The sequence below is a fragment of the Lupinus angustifolius genome, chromosome LG11, assembly GCF_001865875.1.
Source record: "Lupinus angustifolius cultivar Tanjil chromosome LG11, LupAngTanjil_v1.0, whole genome shotgun sequence".
In the NCBI taxonomy this organism is placed as follows: Eukaryota; Viridiplantae; Streptophyta; class Magnoliopsida; order Fabales; family Fabaceae; genus Lupinus; species Lupinus angustifolius.
In genome coordinates this window covers 9,757,307-9,777,472 of record NC_032019.1, presented here as the reverse complement: position 1 = coordinate 9,777,472, position 20,166 = coordinate 9,757,307, and the positions used below count along the sequence as shown (strand labels likewise).

The 20,166-nt window shown below is 32.8% G+C and overlaps 3 protein-coding genes and 1 long non-coding RNA gene across 4 annotated transcripts; 3 read left to right on the top strand and 1 right to left on the bottom strand.

Moving 5' to 3' along the window:
• On the top strand, window positions 1,020-6,285 carry LOC109360976. Its single transcript, XM_019606232.1, has 3 exons — window positions 1,020-2,093; window positions 5,323-5,862; window positions 6,082-6,285. The coding sequence occupies exons 1-3, from the start codon at window positions 1,233-1,235 to the stop codon at window positions 6,181-6,183; spliced, it is 1,503 nt and encodes a 500-aa protein (XP_019461777.1). The 5' UTR covers window positions 1,020-1,232; the 3' UTR covers window positions 6,184-6,285.
• LOC109360977 lies at window positions 2,140-2,885 on the top strand. Its single transcript, XR_002109238.1, has 2 exons — window positions 2,140-2,657; window positions 2,756-2,885. It is a non-coding gene; the product is annotated as an uncharacterized LOC109360977 (long non-coding RNA).
• Window positions 11,119-17,139, top strand: LOC109361241 (diphthamide biosynthesis protein 2). Its single transcript, XM_019606630.1, has 11 exons — window positions 11,119-11,198; window positions 11,661-11,822; window positions 12,079-12,302; window positions 12,650-12,758; window positions 13,257-13,611; window positions 14,037-14,106; window positions 14,196-14,263; window positions 15,033-15,148; window positions 15,230-15,336; window positions 15,909-16,045; window positions 16,646-17,139. Exons 2-11 carry the CDS (start codon window positions 11,742-11,744, stop codon window positions 16,882-16,884), a joined length of 1,506 nt encoding a protein of 501 aa, XP_019462175.1. The 5' UTR covers window positions 11,119-11,198; window positions 11,661-11,741; the 3' UTR covers window positions 16,885-17,139.
• Window positions 18,716-19,811, bottom strand: LOC109360082. The gene is made up of 2 exons (XM_019604820.1): window positions 19,560-19,811; window positions 18,716-19,153 (listed from the first exon to the last, which is right to left on the bottom strand). Exons 1-2 carry the CDS (start codon window positions 19,722-19,724, stop codon window positions 18,911-18,913), a joined length of 408 nt encoding a protein of 135 aa, XP_019460365.1. The 5' UTR covers window positions 19,725-19,811; the 3' UTR covers window positions 18,716-18,910.

The following is a 20,166-nucleotide window of genomic DNA, read 5'->3' as shown; positions in this document are numbered from 1 at the left end:
TGTTGATGAATAAAAAGATAAAGTATCAATATTTTTTTTTTCCTTTTGACTTTGAGAATTCTGACTCAAAGAAAAAAACAATATATTAAAGGATAGAGTAAGGATGGCAATGAGCACAAGCGGATACATGTAGTAGCTATCCGTTACCCATTTTGAAATATGATAGCATTACCAATATTCGCCCATATTCATACGAATATGTGCGTGTGGATTTTTCGCAGATATTTCTAGGTATCCACGAGTACAATGTATACCTGCGAGTTTTCTATATTATGAATGAATTTCTAACTTCATACTTCTATTATTTTTTCAAATGAGATGAAACTTAATTACTTTTGTGCATTTTTATTAAATATTTGAAAAAATGCTAAATTTATTGAAGTTTTCGCATTTTCTTAACAAAAAGTATAAATTCGCAAGACATGTATGTTTCTACACATGTAGTAATATTTGTACGATATTTCACTATCAAATTCAATAAAAGATGTAAACAAAGTAAAGAATATAAACAAAGTAAAAAGAAAATATGTAGATAATATAATGAAGGTTAGAGTAATGTAATTTCTATTTTAATTAAATATAATATAATAATCATATAAATAATAGGACTCGCGGACACGAGTACCATAATACTCATATCCGCATGCCTGTATATACAACGAGTATTTTTTAAAAACTGTTTGTAAAACCTGCAGGTACCCATTTGTGACCCATGCCCGTACCCATACGAGTTTTACTCACAGGTACCCACATGTACAGGTTTTTTTGCCATCCCTGGGATAGAATAATTTTGTTGGATGGGCTAGGTGAAAATAAGGATATAATGTCATAAAGTATATCCCGAATTATATATTAAACCAATACGAATATTTTATATGATATAAAAAATTAAATATTTATTATTTTCATTTTTTTTCTTGAACTTATTCGTTTAATAAATGATTTATGATATAGTTTAGGATGATAGATGCCCGAAGTATACTTCCAACATCAGCATATGTTTCCACAGTAGATGCTTTGTTCAGTTTATTTACATTTCTTGTTAACCTCAAATACTGTCTGCCTCTCTTCTGTATTATCCCTCTCCTTTAAACTGTTCCTTATCAAAGCTTCAAACTTTACCAAATCTAATCTCACCCTTCTCTTTTTTCTCTGATGGGGTTCTTATAAATTCTGATATGATCAACTTTTGGGTTCTGATTCTTCTTCTGCAACTCTAAATCTCTAAAACTATGTCCACTATGAAAAACCATCACAAAGATCCAGAACACCTTTTTTACTCTTCATGGACCTTTTCAAAGCTAATGGCTTTCTTTTTTCTCTTAATCTCAATCTCATACCTCTTCTATTCCCTTAGATTTGTTAGCCATTCCTATGATTGTGACCAAAACCCCCACATTTCAATCTCCCATGTTTCAGAAACCACTACTACTTCAACCACTTCTTCACTAGAAGAGGAGAGAGAAACCCCAAAAGAACAAGCCTTTGAAGAAACCAACATTTCACACATAGTGTTTGGGATAGGAGCTTCAGCAAAGTTATGGAAGCAAAGGAAAGAGTACATCAAACTTTGGTGGAAGCCAAATGAAATGAGGGGTATAGTGTGGTTAGAACAGAAGGTGAAAAATGAGGTTAGTGATGAGAATCTATTACCCTCTTTGAAGATCTCAGAGGACACTTCAAAGTTCAAGTATAAGAACTCAAAGGGTCACAGGTCAGCTATAAGGATTTCAAGGATAGTGTCTGAGACACTGAGGCTTGGAATGGAAGGTGTGAGGTGGTTTGTTATGGGAGATGATGACACAGTTTTTGTTACTGAGAATTTGGTTAAGGTTTTGCAGAAATATGATCATAATCAGTATTATTACATTGGTAGTTCTTCTGAGAGTCATTTGCAGAATATTTATTTTTCTTATAATATGGCTTATGGTGGTGGTGGTTTTGCTATTAGTTATCCTTTGGCTGTGGCATTAGAGAAAATTCAAGATAGGTGCATTCAGAGGTACCCTGGTTTGTATGGATCTGATGATAGGATTCAAGCTTGTATGGCTGAGCTTGGTGTTCCACTCACCAAGGAAAGAGGGTTTCATCAGGTTAGTGCCTAAAATTTCTTTCTTTTTTGTTTGATAGTATTGTTTTTCTGATGTTTTTGGTACTACCATATGTATCCCTCATTTTGGATAAGTAACTCATCCTTTTCGGGATGTGTGGCAAAGAATTAATCATTTCCGAGGTATGACTAGCCTCCTAACCAGTGTCACATCCAGAAAACCTTGGATCTTTTAGTGATCTAGCATTGCTGAGAAAGTGTAGGAAAATGGGTAAGAGGGGTGAAGAGTGAAAAAGGATATAGGATAGTAAAGAGAGAAATTAACTATGTGACTTTACATATTGACTTGGTCTATAGTTATGATGATTGTAGTAGTGGAAAAAATTAATACACATGATATGAAGGTAGGTGATTATTTATTAGGGTCATATTTTTTTTTAAATAAAATATAAATTATAAAGGTAAGGAAAACCTTTTAGGTTATGCACATTTTTGCCCATGTGAGTTCTGTTTTGTAACTAAAGTTTGTCATGTTGTTGGTGTACATTATTTCTGAAAGATGATAGTAAAATTAAGTAATAGTTGACAATAATCCCTTTTATTAGGTGTACTTACTACTTTAAGATCTTTAATTTAGTTAGGATAACTTTTAGCTAGAGGATTTTTATGCATATTTTTAGAATGTTAGTTATGACGGGCCTAAAGGGTTTGGTTAATAAGAGATTTATGTCACTTAATTCCCATTCTTGACCTGCCATTTCCCACTGAAAATAAATTATTTGTGTCATTGTTCAAAGATTTTTATATAGTTATCGAATGAACTTTCCCATGATAATGTTTTCCTAGGTTAATGTTTACTATGACGTGGAGAAATTTGATAGTTAGATGACTAATTTATTGATTAATATTTAACCGGCCATTAAATAGATTCTATAAGAGCAAGATTGAAGAAGTCACAATAACTAAGTCAGAACTAGACTTCAAACAAATCAGGCTTCTGATTACAGTGAAATGCTACAGAATAGTTTAGACTAGACTTTTTTTTTCATTAACAAATGAGTCCAAGGTTTTTGAAAAACTCTATTCAACTCAACATGTCAAATTTTAAACCATTTAAAATGATAGTTAAGTCTATTTGGTAGTATATATTTATATTGTAATATTATAATAGTAATAAAATATTATATATAAAATTTTAATATAAAAAAATAACTTGATTGTTGGTATTAGATAAATTTAAAAGCAAATATGTTAACCTAGCATATTATTAATCTATTTAAAGATCTTATAGCATAATATTTTTTAAATAATAAGCTAAGACCATAATTTTAGATAGTTAAGCTCATAGTCTTGGTTCAAGTAATATTCTTCTTAATCTTAAGCAAGTTTTCAGGTTCAAGTCTTGTGGATGGAAAAAATATGAACTGAGAGAGTTAGTTCATATACATGTGGATTTCCGACTCAGACATGATTGTCTTCCGTGTAATGTTACGTGGGAAACCAAATTATTTTTTGTTAAGCCTACATGGTAAACATGCTAGACTACTATATATTTGTAAAAAAAATAGTTACCGAATGTACTCTATTTTTATAACTGAAACTAACAGAAAAGTGTAGTAATTAATTAAATGAACAATTTCCCCTCTATTTTGAACTTCTTTTCGTTATTTAGGTAAATCTAATAGCTTATTTACTATGGTGGTGAATTTGGAAATCTAGTAGTCTCACATAATTGATTTTCTTTCTCAAAACGAAAACCATTAAACACATAAAAGCCACTGTCATCTCCAAAATTCCAGCTATATCCCCACCGATTCAAAAGGTCAATTCTAAAAGTTGTTGGTTTCTCCTTTTCCTTTTCTATGGTTACATATAAAACATGATTGTTTCAATTATGGGTTTTAAGTTTTAACTTTAAGTCGCTTTCACATTTAGAACATTTGTGTATTTAACATCAAATATAACGCAACCTCATTTTGTGGGGAATATTTAATGACACCCAGCGTACACGTGTTGTCCATGCTAATTTTGCTTGCTGGCAGTTGGATTTAGCGCACTTCATCTTCCTAAGTCAGTATTCATAAATAGAAATATTAATAACACTTGTCATGTCAGAAATTGAGAAAGACTTGTATTGAGATGTACCTATGAAAAGACGACTAGTAAAATTTTGATAATATATTAAAAAATTAATTATAATTTATTTATAAATGATAATACAAAAAACATAAATGAACATGTCTCTAAATATGACAATTGAATACGTCTCCGTAATCTTTGGTATCATGTGTCACAAATGGGGATCACGTGCCAAAAATTAGTGTATCCCCGTATCCCTAGCCAATAAGATTTCTGCAAGTAATGGAAATATGTTATTTTATGTTTTTAGAATTTTTCTTTTTAATGAAGTGTCATTTTTTCATTGGACCCGGAATAAGAACTGGAAGAAGTGATTTCTGTCACACACTAAAAAACACGTCTTGGCCCCACGCCACCATGAAAATCTAAGGCACAATCACAACCATTGTATTTGTCGGTCACATAAAGCCCTTCACTGTTCCCATTTCACCTATATCATTGTTGTTAGATGCTATTAAATTTGTTATACATTATTACATAATTAAATACGCGTTAAGAGAGCAGATCCAACATCTGGTTATTTTTGCATAGGTAAGTTACGTTCTTGTTTCCCAGAGTGGATTGGGTCATACAAGTTTTCTACTTCAATCACTGATCATTAAAACACATTGTATTAACACGCCCATTTATTGTATTTGTTTTTAATTTTATTTTTAACCCCTTAGTTCTTTACATTTAATTTTTTAGTAATATTCCCATAGTTGTGGCCTTGTGAGAGAACATTCATATGATAATTTTGAACATTATTCACGTAGCCAATGTAGATGAAAAAGTAAAGTTGAAATCATTAAAAAAAGATTTAGATGAAAATGGTTTCTCTGTAGAGAACTAGAAATGATTTATGATAGTAGAGTAGAGTAGAGAAGAAAAGGGAATGAGGAAAGGACAAAGGGACCACGGGGTTGGAACCTGAACACTCCCTCACAATACATGTCCCACATCGTAACTAGCTGAGTTGATTTTTAGAGGAAAAAAGACATGTTTTTGTTAATACGGAACATTTGGAGCTACATTATAGGTGTCTTCTCTTTTACTATAGTATATACATATGTTTATGTTTGTCGTAGCATGTAAACCTTTCAAATTGTTCTCTCTTAACTTGACATTGGTTTGTTCTGTTTTGTGTTGAGTAGTTTGATGTGTATGGCAATCTCTTCGGTCTCCTAGCAGCCCATCCGGTCGCACCATTGGTCTCTCTCCATCACTTGGATGTGGTTGAGCCAATATTTCCAAATGTGAGTCGTGTCCAGGCCTTAAAGCGGCTCAAGGTGCCCATGAAACTGGACCCTGCGGGGCTCATGCAGCAATCGATTTGCTATGACAAAACCCGGACTTGGACCATATCTGTGTCTTGGGGCTATGCAGTTCAAATATTCCGGGGCATTTTCTCAGCCCGGGAGATGGAAATGCCAGCCAGAACTTTCCTTAACTGGTACAAGCGAGCTGATTATACTGCTTATTCATTCAACACTCGCCCAGTCAGCCGGAATGTTTGCCAGAAACCATTTGTTTATCACCTGTCTAATGCAATTCATAACGCGGATACAAATGAAACTATGAGTCGCTATGTTCGGACTCAATCAAACCCGGCTTGCAAGTGGAAAATGGCAGATCCAACCCAAATCACAATAGTAGAGGTTCACAAGAAACCAGACCTACATTTGTGGGACAAGGTAAATTCATACTTCCCTAATTAAAGACTTTATAAAATTCTTAGGTACGGCAGAGCAAAGACATTTTGGTTGCTATGTTCCATTACATGTGTGTCATTTCTATCTCCTACTCTAACTAAATTTATAATGTTGTAGTAGCTTATTCATCATGCATACAATGGTAATAGAGTAAGTTTCTTGTTGTTGGAGCATGAAATAATCTTTCTTTGTTTTGAGCAGTCTCCAAGAAGAAATTGTTGCAGGGTTCAAAGAACAAAGAAGAAAGGAACAATGGTGATTGATGTTGGGGAATGCAGGGAAGATGAAGTTGTTGAATTGTAATTATAGCAATGGCAAACAAATCCAACAAGTTTGTTGATAATTCATAACTCAACTGTTTGCTAAATGTATTTTCTTCTTTATATAATGATTTACTTTGTGAAATTCTTGGCTGGTGGTGTAGACAAGATCAGTAGTAGATGTCTGAGTCGGATTCGAACAAGGATCTGCCTAAAACTAATCTCTTTTGTTATTACCAATTACCAAGTATATATATAGGTTGGCATATCCTGAGTTCAGGAAATGTAACAAGTCTTATATCTAGTGTTTACAGTCTATACTTAAAAGTGTCTTTTAACACTCACACAACACTTGTATAGGACACTGCCTTATGTGAGTGTAATTGCACAAATTCACGACACTTATTGGGAGGGACAATTATACATTTAATTAGTATTTCACTCATAGCGTAAAGTGAGAATATCCTTAGTAATAAAAAAAGAAACCGAGTGTTATAAGTATTCTTCATATTTTTATAGAATTGATAAACTATTTTTATTACACAAATCACATGGATTTTTAGCTATTTAAATGTTTTCAAATAATAGTATAAAATTCATTGGAGACTACGATAAGAATTTGATAGACTAGGATCAGAAATTGATAGTCTAGGGTAAGAAATTGCTTCTTACAAGTAACGTGTTAGCTTTATTATAAAAAAAATCATGTTACCAAGCATTGAAGAATTTCATTAATTGGCTATTATTTGCTTTGGTACACATTGAATTGGCCAATGTGTGAAAATGCTTGTAACATATTTCTTCAACAAATATAAGAATATGAGAATCTTGACAAAATGATCTCACATTCTTCTTTTCCCAATACACATTTTTCTACTGCCAAGGCACATTCTTCTATTCCTAACTCACATTTTTTCTATTCCCATTAGCTACAGTATAAATTTACCTCATACATATTTATACAATTCCTTTCACCTTTGATAGCCACCTTCTTTATCTTAAAAAGTTGGATTTGTATCATAATCAACTAATAAATCTTATCCAATAAAATTGTGACACATAATTAAAAATAGTTCATAATTTTAATTCTGTTTTTCACTACTTAAATTTTTTAATATGTATCATAAAATGTTTAGATTTAAAGGCATGTGGTTTGTTGGTACTTTGTTTTACACGCTTATGTTTACCCTTCATATAAAAAAACTAATATAATGTTAAAAATATTATTCCAATTATATATATTTTTTCATTTATTCTTTCATGAGGCTTTTGGTTAGTCATTTTTTTAAATTTAAATTAAACGTCTAAAAATATATAATATATTAAGAGATTGATAGTTGTGATTCTAGTCATATCTTCCTTTCCCTCTAGATTTGAGAAGTTGTCATGATTATTAACACTATTTCTTTCATCTCTGAAAAAGAATCTTACTTAGGAATTCAACTATACCCAAGAAATTAGTGTTTATGAATATTTTTTATTCATGCACCAATGACCATCCCAATTCTTTTATTTTTTCTTTCTAATTTCTACATAGAGATTTAGAATTAGATTCACTTCTAGAATAAATACATGATATCAGATTATTCCATTGCTTCATTCATTTTCTCCTCTTTTTCCTTTAACCTCTTTGGTCTGTGACAAGTTGCATTTTTTAATTGCCTTAGCTTATTTACTATACATCTTAGAAATATACTCATTGTCCTAGCATGGAACTCTGAATCATATAAAACAGGCCAAACAAAAAAGAAAGACCCATGAATTTATAAATTACAGTGCCAAACGCATCTTAATTATAGCATTGCCAAACAGATAATAGTATTCCATAGTAAATTAAAAATTCCTCAATATTATATATGAATGAAGAATACATAAACCTAACTTCTGGACAAAAATTCATTCTTAGTCAATTTTACTCACTGATATTTCTATATGCATCTTGCTTCTAATCAAAGAATTTCAAAACTTATTTATGTATATTCTTTTACCTATATGAGGTAATTGAAATACCACCATAGGAGTGGAATTATAAAATCCCTTATCCGAACACAAATTTCTTTGGGCGAATTAAAGGGTTATAACAACCAAATAAAAAATCTTACAACCATTAAGAGAAATTTTAAAATTGAAAAAGAATAAACACACATTTTCTTACTAGTGTCACTCCCGATTTTATTATCAGAGAATTTAAATAATAAAAAAATGGAAAACATAGAAGATCAATAACACATGGTCTCTACCACGTGATTTCAGATTTGAAACTCATAGCAGGATTATCAATAAAGCTTCTTAAAAATGCTCCTCTTTTCCATGAATACAACCACAACATTCACAGCATTGAACATGAGTATTCATAACATTTTTGCTATGACAGATCAGGGTGCATTGAACATGAACAAACATAGTTTGAAAGGTTAGGCCATATACATTATTGCAGCAAACATAAGATGGGAATCCCTGGATACAGCTGTGTTTCTTAGGCTTTCCACTATCTAGCAAGTCTCTAAGAACTGGATTGAACTGATCCTAAACATTGGTTACATTACATGGATCCGACAATGTCCGTATATTACAAATTATATTAATTGACAAAATATTTATTTCCGAAAAACAATGCAACTAAAAACCATTACTAGAATAAATGAGATTTGTTCTTTTGAACAAGAAACACAATGCTAAAACAAAACAAAGTGTGGGAGTCCTTGTTTCAGGATCCAAAGAAAATGAGACAGCAGGTTACAGCTATTTGCTCTATAAGCTTAAGACTTATTTGCAGCCAAATGTCATCAAAGGGCATATAGAACTCTAAGTTTTTTAGGCACTGTGGTTAAAGTAAAATAAAAAACTACACTTTCACTCTCAGAAATGTCAAACATGGATAGAAATCCTTCCTGGTTTAGTTTTTACAAGATACAACACAAGTGAGAGTAGACTTATGTAGAAGTAGATATGGAAATGCAACTTGGAAAAACTTCTACATGGCTTGCAAAGTCTCACTCTTGTAGTGAACCTTTTTTTATTGGAGTTTAGGCTTGACAAAGTTTATCTGTATAATATGCCAAGCTATTTAGATAACATTTGTCTTCATGTGTTTGTTCTTATCATTCTTACTTGTAGTTGGCATTACTTTTAACAATTTTCTTAGCTGTAGTTTAAGCCTTTTCTTCTTTTTTTGCATAACCTGGTTGCAGTTGGTTTTAGTTGTGGTCTTTTACTTGTTTAGTTTGATGTACTCTTCAAAGAGTGAGTCAATGCACGAGGCTCTCACTAAGTAAGGTCTGAGGAGGGTAGATGTATGCAGCTTTACCTCATAAGCGGATAGTCTGTTTCTAGGATTTGAACTATGACCTCATGGTCACTAAATAACAATTTTACAGTTGCACCAAACTTACCCTATTCAAGTGCTCTGAAATTTGCTTCCCTCACAATATTCTTAATTTAAACCTCCCAATCCTCCTAGCTATTAAGAGCTTGACATTATGCATCATAGCTACATACAAATGGAAGAAAAGGAAAGCAGGGAGATTATTAACTAAGCATACTGCTTCAAACTAATCAGATTCACAAATAACTCTTTTGAAACCTCTTCTAATAGCCAATAACTCTACCAAAAAAATCTCACCTTGGCCTGCGAAACCTGAAAAACCATAAATCCAGGAACCTGCTGCATTCCAAAGAGCTCCCCCAAAGCCAATTCAGTGAGATGATTCCACAGAACTGCCATCAACATTAGGTTTTATCCAATTCATGGGAGACATCCTTCATTCAACTAGTCCAAAATGATGAGCTGCGTCAATGTTCTTCTGCAGCAGCACATAGAAGTCATTATAGACTAGTTATAATTCAAAAAACTGATATTTTAATATCACTGCAGTTGGAACATGCCATGGTTGGTTGGACAATGCATTAAAAGGGCAGCCCCATTGCATGAGGCTTCCAAGTAGGATCTCGGGAGATTAGATGTACACAACCTTATCAACTGTTTCCAAGATTTGAACCCGTAACCTCATAGTTGGGCAATGCATAGATAGAAAGATATATAAATACAGAAAACCTACAGGGATTGTGAGAATTGATTCAAGGAGAATCTAAACTACAAAGGGTCTACTTATCAAGAATATTGTTGTCTTTGTTCATTAGTACATTTGTAATGACACTTTGCCATGGTGTCGGCTCTTGCTTTACCATTCCTGGTTGCAATACTTGCACATCGAGCAAAGTCATTGATGGATGCAAACCCCACTAAGTGGAAGCCTTGTGTTTGTTCTTCAATAGAGAAATTAAGATACATGCATATGACTGTGTTATTCATGTAACAGATCTTATAAAGAATTATGACATAAGATACATTGCCTAGCCTCATTAGCTACTCGGAAATGGTTGGACACTTGGACGCGATGAATTCCAGTAGAAATTCACAGCCATTATAACCATTCTGAGGTTCAAAACGGTTACTAATTGAAGTTATTAGGAAGTATAAAATCATACACGGAAACACTTACAGAACCCTAAACCCTAAACAAAATTAGGACGAAATCCAAGACAACAAATATTCCTAAATCAAATAAGCTTTCACAAACATAAACTAGAAATGGAACAAAGTTTTCACATACACTTGAAACTGAATACCCTTGTCGAAGAACATGAACAGTAACTACTAAGGAAAAAATGACAAAAAAAATTTGGACCATTTCTCGATTTGTGCGTGTCATCCTTGCGCAGGGGCCATGCTAATCTTCTCTGTATCGTTCCAATTTTATCGGATGTCCCCGAAGGGACGAACTTCTATGTTTAATTCAATTATATAAAGATTGAAAATATTATGTGCTCAAGCAGTGTGGGACTTATTATGCTAATGATTTATAAACATGTGGTAATGGGCCTGGCCCGGGTTTAAAATTAGGGGTGAGTGACTTGGGCCGAATACATGCATATATTCTAAATTACATTTCCAGTCCATTGCATAAGCTCCTTTCCACTGGCTTCCCCTGATTACACAGAACAACACAAGCATCAGAAACACCCTTCAAATTTAAGCTCACTCTTCTTACTTCTGAGGTAACATATCTTTCTCTCTTCAACTTCCTTTTTTATTTAAATTATTATTTTCTATTATCTGTAACTGATTCCACCAAACTATAATATGAATAAGGAGAAGCTCTATTTGAAGTAATTGAGGAACCACATGCTTGTTTTTATTTATTCATGTTATAGGTTGTTTTAGTTGTTAAAACCCTTGGCCACATTCTTAATTTGGTTAATAAGCTGCGATGCAAGCAAAATAGTACATCAAATGTGAGAGACAATGATAAAATGGAGAATTAAATTAGTTGGTAGAGTTACGAGATATAAAATGTGAAAACTTGAGTTCGAACCTCGCAGCTGTGCAGTTTTTTTCCCTTCCTGTCAGAAGATTTGCCTATAAAAAATGATGAATGCATTTAACATGATTATGTATCTTGTGTGGTTTTGACTACTTTGAACCTCTTTTTCTAATTTATTTTTTAAAAACTTTTGTAGGTTTCCTTAATCTGATTATGATTAATAGCGGTGCTTAGCAGAGGAAAGAGCTTGTTTTTTTTATTGTTTCTCACTTTAACTATGGATCTTGAATCAAATTATGATATTGCTGCCACTGCCCACTTCATTCACAATCACAACTTCACCAGAGTTGCTTTACAAGTAAGTCCCTCATCCTCCTAGTCTCGTATGAAAGCCAAATTCTTTCAACTCAATCGATTCTACTTGTTTGGTTACTGAAAAACCTGAAGAAAGTACTTTTTTTGAAGGATTATATGTGGGGGTTTTCCATGTAAATCAACTGAAAAATATTGTGTTTACCAACACAACACAAACCCCAACCTCAATTAAATTTAAAGGTTCCCATGTAGGGTTTGAAAAACAACCAAAACATATGATATTCCTGTTTGAATTTCAGTTTCCAGATGATCTCTTAAAGGATTCAACAAGAGTAGTCTTTGCTTTGCGCAAGAGACTTCAGTCATTAAGAGAATCTGATGTCGCAGGAAATGGGGGCGAGAAAGAAATTGGATTATATGTGATGGCAGACACAACTTATGGCAGTTGTTGTGTTGATGAAGTTGGAGCGTCACACATTAATGCTGATTGTGTCATACATTATGGGCATACATGTTTTAGCCCGTGAGTTCTTCAAATCATTTTTTTATTTTTATTTTATTTGGGTATATTATAAATTTGCATCCTTTTGCATATCTTATTGTAGAGATGTACCTGATATAATCATAGCCTAATCATTTATGCCCTTGTTTAGGGTTAGTGCGACACAATGTATATTGTAACATGGAATATGCATGACTAACAGTTAGCATGTTTCTTTTTCATTCAATCACTTCCTTGAGTACTACTTTTCAAATGGTCTTACACTCTACCTGGCAAGAATTAATTGGACAATTTAATTATTTGTGTTGTTGTAAGGATTGAGGTTCTACTTCACGCGCTTCCACTGAAGTCCTCTTTTCTCTTTGCAGGACAACAACTCTGCCAGCGTTTTTTGTTTTTGGGAAGGCTTCCATTTGTGTAGCTGATTGTGCTGAAAGTATATCAAAGTATGCGCTAACAAATAGCAAGCCTATCATGGTATAACTAATTGTTTATTATTTATGGATTCTTATTTATAGAAAATAAACTAAATTTTTTGAAGTATTGAAAATAAAGTAGCTGGTATTGTTCTCCACTGATATATGCTCAATCTTTATAACATGCTTTTACTATAACTGTAACAACAAAGGAAAGTTTCATTGGTAATTTCTAGGCTTACTGCTTACATAAAAATAACATATTTCATAAACAGTATGTAAATCAGCCAAATAAACTTTGTTAAGATATTAAATGTCATGTGTTCAAATCTTGGAAATAGTTTCTCTGCTTGTTGGGGTAAGGGTGTGTACACTTGCTCTCCGCAGATGGGAGTCTTATGCATTGGCCACCCCTTATATTTATGTAAGCCTAGACAAAAGAAGTTAACTTATATTTATCTCAGTTTTCTGACATTTATTGTCTGTCTGGATGATGTTTGATGTTTAACCATGAAAATAAGTATCTGATAATGCCCTTTGGTCCCATTCCGATCTGCAGGTCCTTTTTGGGCTGGAATATGCACATTCAATCCAACAGATTAGAGAAGCATTGCTAGAACCATCATTGTCATCCAGATATGACCTTAAGTCAGAAGTTCACTTTGCTGATGTTCCAACTTCAGCTATCTTTCCATCGAAGGATATTAATAAATTAGATGGGCCCCAACAACTAGATAGTGATTGTAGTAATAATGCCAGTGCTGATGGGACGAGTGGGACTAGATGTTGCATCGGAGGATTGACATGGAAATTACCTGAGGGACAAAGCATGGAAGACTACTCGCTCTTTTGGATTGGACATGATAATTCAGCTTTTGCAAATATTGTGCTCACATTCAATGCCTGTGAAATAGGTTGATAACTTGCCCTGTCCTTTCTGAAATTTGTCCCATGTACGTGCGTATTTTGTTGGTTTCTTTACAATGTGCAACACCTATATGTTGACTATATAGATTTGTCCTTCTTTATCAAGGGACCCTGCCTTACTCTCTCACATGAAGTGTTTAGTTCAATTATTTAATTTAATAATTCGACTTCAGATCTTATGCTTTACATTGTTGTGTATTTTCTCATGGTATGACATGAGGAAAGTAGGTATGCAATATTGCATTATTTGATATTTTTTTATACATGTAGCACATGTCTTGCATACATAAAATGTGAATCCTGCTTGATTCATGTTCTTCTATAGGTTCTTTCTGGACTTTTTTGTTTTTCTTTTTTGTTTGATTTTCAGTGACATGGATCATTGTTTTAATTATGATGCTGTTGGTTTTAGTCAGATATGATGCACCTGAGAATCAAATGATGACTGACTTGTCTCAGCAGAGGAGGATTCTTAAACGTAGGTATGTAAACACAATATAAACACACTACTCCTTCATGCAATTGATCTTATTTCCTTAAAAATTACTTAGTTCATGTGATAACCATGCAGATATTACCTAGTTGAGAGGGCTAAGGATGCTAATATTGTTGGGATTTTGGTTGGAACTCTTGGTGTTGGTATGATTTACTGTCAAAACTTTGATTTTTCTTGCATGGTTATTTATGAAGGAAGACAAGTGCTTACAAATTTATAATGCACATGCTTTGTTAAGCATGAATGCATATTATAAATTTCCCTTGTACAATCGAGCATTGTTGTAGAGTGGGAACCAAATATATATATAGAACCCTTATTGATATTCACCTTGAATGGAATGAGAAGAATATGGGAGTTCTCCCGACTTGAGGAACATTATCATGTGAGATAAGACCTCATTTTACTATTGCCTGATTTTTACATGTGGATGCGAAGATGAGAATGTTGTGTTGGATGAGTGGACATACTAGACGAGATAGGATTAGGAGTGAATGCATTAGGGATAAACTTGGGATAATTACTATTGTAGAAAAGATATTAGAATTGCTCCTTAAGTGGTTTGGCATGTGTGGAGTAATCGATAGAAACATCAATAAGGAGAGTAGATGAAATGGAAGTTTAGAGATCAATGTTTTGTTAATGAATATGATTTATGATAGCGTTATGGCGTCATTCAATCCATATAGCAGACCCTACCTAGTGAGACTAAAGTTTGATTGTTGTTGATTAAGTTATCTGGTGGATATAGCCATAACTTCTAGATCATGGTTTAGGTAGATAGAGGGAATGAATGAGAAATGTACAAACTATCTTTGAAGCCCCTTGATATGATGCATCAGTAAATTATTTATTTCCTTTGTTTTATTAGAGAAATAGGATTTAATATAACATTGTCAGTAATTGATGCAGCTGGTTATCTACACATAATAAATCAGATGATGGAGCTGATCACTGGAGCAGGCAAGAAGGCCTATACTTTGGTTATGGGAAAACCAAACCCAGCTAAACTTGCTAACTTCCCTGAGGTGAAGTTTAATTAATTTTTAGAATATGCTGCAGCCTGCTTTTATGTCTGAAAACTCACCAACAGTGTTGATTTTCATCAGTGTGATATTTTCATATATGTGTCTTGTGCCCAAACTGCCCTGTTGGATAGCAAAGAGTATCTTTCTCCAGTTATTACTCCCTTCGAAGCAACAATAGCATTCAGCAGGTACCCTACCATTCCTACTGGTTGCAAATAGCCTAATACTTTTATGCAACCTTCAATTATAACTATTTTGATAGGGTAGTAACTTCAACCTAATAAAAAGGAAAATAATCAATTATTCTATCTAGGGGTAGCTTACTTCCAGATAAGCTTGAAACTCATGCTCATCTAATAAGTGGTCTGCTCAATTATCTTATATTTTCTTATTAATTTTCACATTAGTACATTTGATTTGTAGAAACCTTTTATTTGGTCACTGTCTCTGTTCTCAAAAGGGATGGTTCTATGTTTAATTTGTGAGTTCCAACACACATGTGCACCCTCTTCTCTTTGTCACATGCATTCATCCAAATACCGGTCTTTGATATTATTCTTTGTAGACAGTTGTTTCTTATTTTCATCCTTTTGCATGCATTGTTGTGGTCCGAGAATGTGCTGGAGGTGGAATGTTTATGACAATACATCTTCCTTGATATCTATACCTGAACACCTGAATACACAACTCATTTCTCTTCTAGCCTTTCAGTTACGATTTACGTTTCTGGATTTCTGATGCTTTTTTTCTTTGTTACCAGGGGAAGCCAGTGGACAGGAGCCTATGCAATGGACTTCGGGGATCTAATTAATAATACTCCACTAGAAGTTGGAAAACAGGAAGAAGCTCGATTTTCATTCTTGAAGGGTGGATACATGGAAGATCTTGAATATCAAGGTAGTTTCCAGTCCTTGCTTCTATATTTGCAGATACTTTCATATGGGAATATATATTTCGAGATATTAACTTTTTTTAAGGTTGTAAGTTATAACTTGCCCAAGAAGGACAAGCTTGCATTGTTTATTGGTGCATTTATAAATTCGTGTGTATCAGTAAATGTGTGTTCACCAATACTCACTGCAAATTTAATTTTTCTGGGTAAGCCAAAATGTGCCTTTGGGCACACATTAAAAAAGCCCTAAGAAAATAGTCTTCTGAAGTTGTGATTGCCGAGACTGGACTTTCTGTATGGAGAAGCTTTTCCTCTGATTGAATTGTACTTCAACCATATTAGAACATCTTAACCGGTTAACCCTTGAGGTTGGTGCTGTTTCATGGAATCCAATGTTTATGAAACCATAACCCCATATTCCCACAAGGATGGAAGAAAAAATGGTTGGTACTTTAAAAGTTTAGACTTTTTTCTGTGTTCTTAATGCTGGTAACTCAAACGAAGCAAATAGGAACGCTAATGTAGTTGTTTATTCTGTTACCAAATAAAGTCATATATATTTCGACTTAATGTGTTTTCTCATCACTAAATTTTTATCTTCATAGAAAATGTTGAAGAAGAAACAGAAGAACTTGCTTTAGTTAATGCAACAGAGAAAGCACTACAATTGCGGGATAAAAGTAATTCTCTAGTCAAAGGGGAAGCTAGATCAGGAGCAGAATTTTTTGCAAATCGATCTTATCAGGGTCTCAATATGCCGGACGACAACCCCTCCCCTGAGCCATATTTCATAGGACGGAGAGGAAGAGCAGCTGGATATGAAGACGAGAACAACAACCATTGAAATTTGTCACGGGCCTCAAAGGGGGACCGACATTAGAAGCATAAATGTGGTAGTATAATCTCAGGGATGTGTTGTTTTCATCAAATTTTTGTGGTTGAGAACTTGTAAAAGAATTCATTTCGGTCTCAGGAAAGAATAGCTAGATTTTGATTTTTCTCCATAGTTACATAACCAGATACCCAATTGAACTATGTACCCATACAGTGTCCTAGGTAACTATGTTCTTCTATGAATGTTCTGAGCTTAGTGCAGCAACCAGATCATGCATTTTGACAGCTGAGTTTTTTTTTTGCTCAATAATTCTCTTAATAGCAAGCAGTTATGTATTTTTTAGATAACCAAGGCAACCCTGCTTAAGGATTTCTACAACTGTTCAGGACACATTATAACATGCTTGGATTTTCCTAATTAACGAGGTAAATTTATTCCTATATATCACTATTGGCAATGGCAATAAGGTGAGAAAAACAAACTAGTTAGGAAGTTTGATGAAATTACAGTTCATAAGCAAAAGTGATATTTCATGTCTACAGTCACTTTTATGATATTTTAAGACCTTGTCTTGTTCTTACGTTTAAGTGGAAATATTATTGGTTAGTGCATTATTATTGAAGAACCCTCAATAGTTGATTGTCACTTAGGTTAGGAGCAACATTCTTACTACAAAACTAAGACATAATTGATTCTGTCACTTAATGTTTATTTCCCAATTTACTATATAAAAGTGATTCTTTTTATACAACCTTATGAAAAAAAATAACTTTCATCAAACATATTTGAACATAAAATAATTAATATTATTTTCATATATGTAACACATTGCAAGTATCACATAAATCTCATGTAAAAAACTAAGAAATAATGGATTTAGTCTTTTCTCTCTAAAAAATTACAGCTTCCATATCAGTGGGTTGGTCGCTTAAGTCGCTCTTCCTTGACAAGATGTGTTATATATTGATTGACATATGACTAAGACTTACACAGCTTTTATGGCTCCAGATTCATTGATGCATCCAAGCATATGATTTGCTCCATTTATTTCTTTGGTTCACATGTATCCATTGCTTTTTTTAATCACTTCATGTGATAATGCCTTTATATTTTTTTAATAGGATTTTTTTTATGTACCAAAAAAGGGAAGTTTGTATGAATATTTTTAAAGCGTTTTATCATAAATATTTATATATAATTATTATATTATCTATTATTTATTTAGATTATATTTTCTGGAAAGTCAATAATAATTAAATATTAATAATCATTGATACAATAATAATGTATGAAATTTATATGGTGTATCCATATGGCCACATGAAAAAATCTGATCGATGCGACAGACCAAAAAATTTATTAATATGTGTGTGCGCTCGCTTCATGCAACAAAATAATATCAAGGACACTATATTTACTTGGGAGATTTGTTTACGCTAAAAGTATAATTTACACGATAATTCGTGACTTGGTGTAAAGACAAATAGTAAAAAACGAAAATATATATTAGAATTTAGAAGTGAACAGGATAACATTAAATTCTTTAAATCTTAATTTGGAATGTCAGGTACATTCTGTAAAATTATACAAGTATATTATTCTAGTAATGCTTTTCCTTTACAGCATATGATTTATTTAGTTTATGAATTGTAGTTTTGAACACTTATACAAGATTTAAAAAAAAACAATGGTAATTTTATATATAGTTTATTATATGTAATTATATTTTTGATCAATATCACAAATATTCTTCACTATAGACAATTTTATTTATTTGAACTAAAATCATTCACAATATAGTAAGGTTAAATCTCTTTCAATCTATAAGACTTAACAAAAGAAAATCCCACATAAAACTTGAAGCAATACATAATACGCACTAATATGTCACAAAGTCAAAAACAAAATGTGTGCAACTCTGAAAAATAAAATATACTATACCAGCAATAATACACAAAATTAATTTCCCTCACCCTTGATTCTAACCTGTAACATTTTTTTACACAATTTTGTTGTATTTAGAGCCAAATATTGATCAATATGAGGATGCAATCCCATGCATTTTAACTTTGTCCCTCAAGATCCGATTATATAAAGCAATTCTATTGGCTGGAATTCGAACATTTTCTGAGGTTTCATGCCTGCATTTGCATGATACTCTGTTTTGCTTCCTCTGTTCTTTCTTCATATCCTCACTCTTTTTTCTTGGTTCCATCACATTTTCTGCAAACTGAACTTTCTTCTTATTCCTCTTCAAATTTCTTACCCCTCTCTTTTCCTATCAATACCATCACATATAAATTGAGTACCATAAACTAATATACAATTTTTATTTGCAAGTTGGTTTTCCGAAGATAAGGCATGAAATAGAAAAGTTTGCGAGCATCTGAATAAAATAATAGAACCTAAGTTTTTCACTAACCTCCATCACCCTCTAAAAATGGGGTGCATATATGATATCTCATAAGTTATGTCATTGTAGCAGAATAATTTATGAGACAACAGATACAACTTGCAAATAGAACCTTAAACGATGTGTAAGTTGCATAAATGCATCAAAAAATATATTTTTTTGTAAGTGCTTTTTTGCTTAAGTAGAATTAATCAAAGTTGAATATAATTTCCACGAGAGTCTAAGAACAAAATAATGAAATGGAAGAAGAAGAACATTGGTAGTAGTTAACCTGAATTGAAGAATATAGGGTTTGTTTGTTGGGGTGGTGAGAATTGGAGTTCCGATGAAATTGAAATGGTGGGGTATTCTTATTCCAATGAAAAGCAAGATAAATGGCAGTGCTTGAAAAAACCATAGCTGTGGTGAACACAAGACCTTGAGAGATAGAAGGCATAGCTTTAGAAACTGAGGATGAGAGAAATAGAGGACTTGTATTTGTTTATTATTGGAATTTAGAAGAAAGAAAAGTTGAATAATGCTTCATTCATCGATTGAAATCATACGATAGAAACTTTTATATTTATATAATAGAAAAATAAAACCAACTAATCTAACAACAAAACTAATCAACTCACTCTTTCTATTCTTAGTAACCAACATATTGAAAGTGACTTAACTCAACAAAATCAATAATTGGAATCCAATACATAAGGAACCAAAATAAGTATTTTTCATTACAGTGATAAGAAATTTGTTGTTAAACTTGTGATAATAATAGGAGAAAAAGAGTGGCATTAGTTAATCGGTGGTTGATGATGTGAATATACTCAGTATCCACCCGTCCAAATATTTTGAGGGGTTTGAAGTAATAATTTGAATATATTATATTCGATTTT

Excerpts from the sequence above, each read along its gene's own strand:
- LOC109360976 (XM_019606232.1), top strand. The coding sequence starts at position 1,233 with ATGTCCACTATGAAAAACCATCACAAAGATCCAGAACACCTTTTTTAC. Across the intron at positions 2,094-5,322 it reads AGGAAAGAGGGTTTCATCAG|TTTGATGTGTATGGCAATCT; the intron begins GTTAGTGCCTAA and ends TGTGTTGAGTAG. Across the intron at positions 5,863-6,081 it reads ACCTACATTTGTGGGACAAG|TCTCCAAGAAGAAATTGTTG; the intron begins GTAAATTCATAC and ends TGTTTTGAGCAG.
- LOC109361241 (XM_019606630.1), top strand. The coding sequence starts at position 11,742 with ATGGATCTTGAATCAAATTATGATATTGCTGCCACTGCCCACTTCATT. Across the intron at positions 13,612-14,036 it reads ATTCAATGCCTGTGAAATAG|TCAGATATGATGCACCTGAG; the intron begins GTTGATAACTTG and ends TGTTGGTTTTAG. Across the intron at positions 15,337-15,908 it reads GCAACAATAGCATTCAGCAG|GGGAAGCCAGTGGACAGGAG; the intron begins GTACCCTACCAT and ends CTTTGTTACCAG.
- LOC109360082 (XM_019604820.1), bottom strand. The coding sequence starts at position 19,724 with ATGCCTTCTATCTCTCAAGGTCTTGTGTTCACCACAGCTATGGTTTTT. Across the intron at positions 19,154-19,559 it reads CCCTATATTCTTCAATTCAG|GAAAAGAGAGGGGTAAGAAA; the intron begins GTTAACTACTAC and ends TGGTATTGATAG.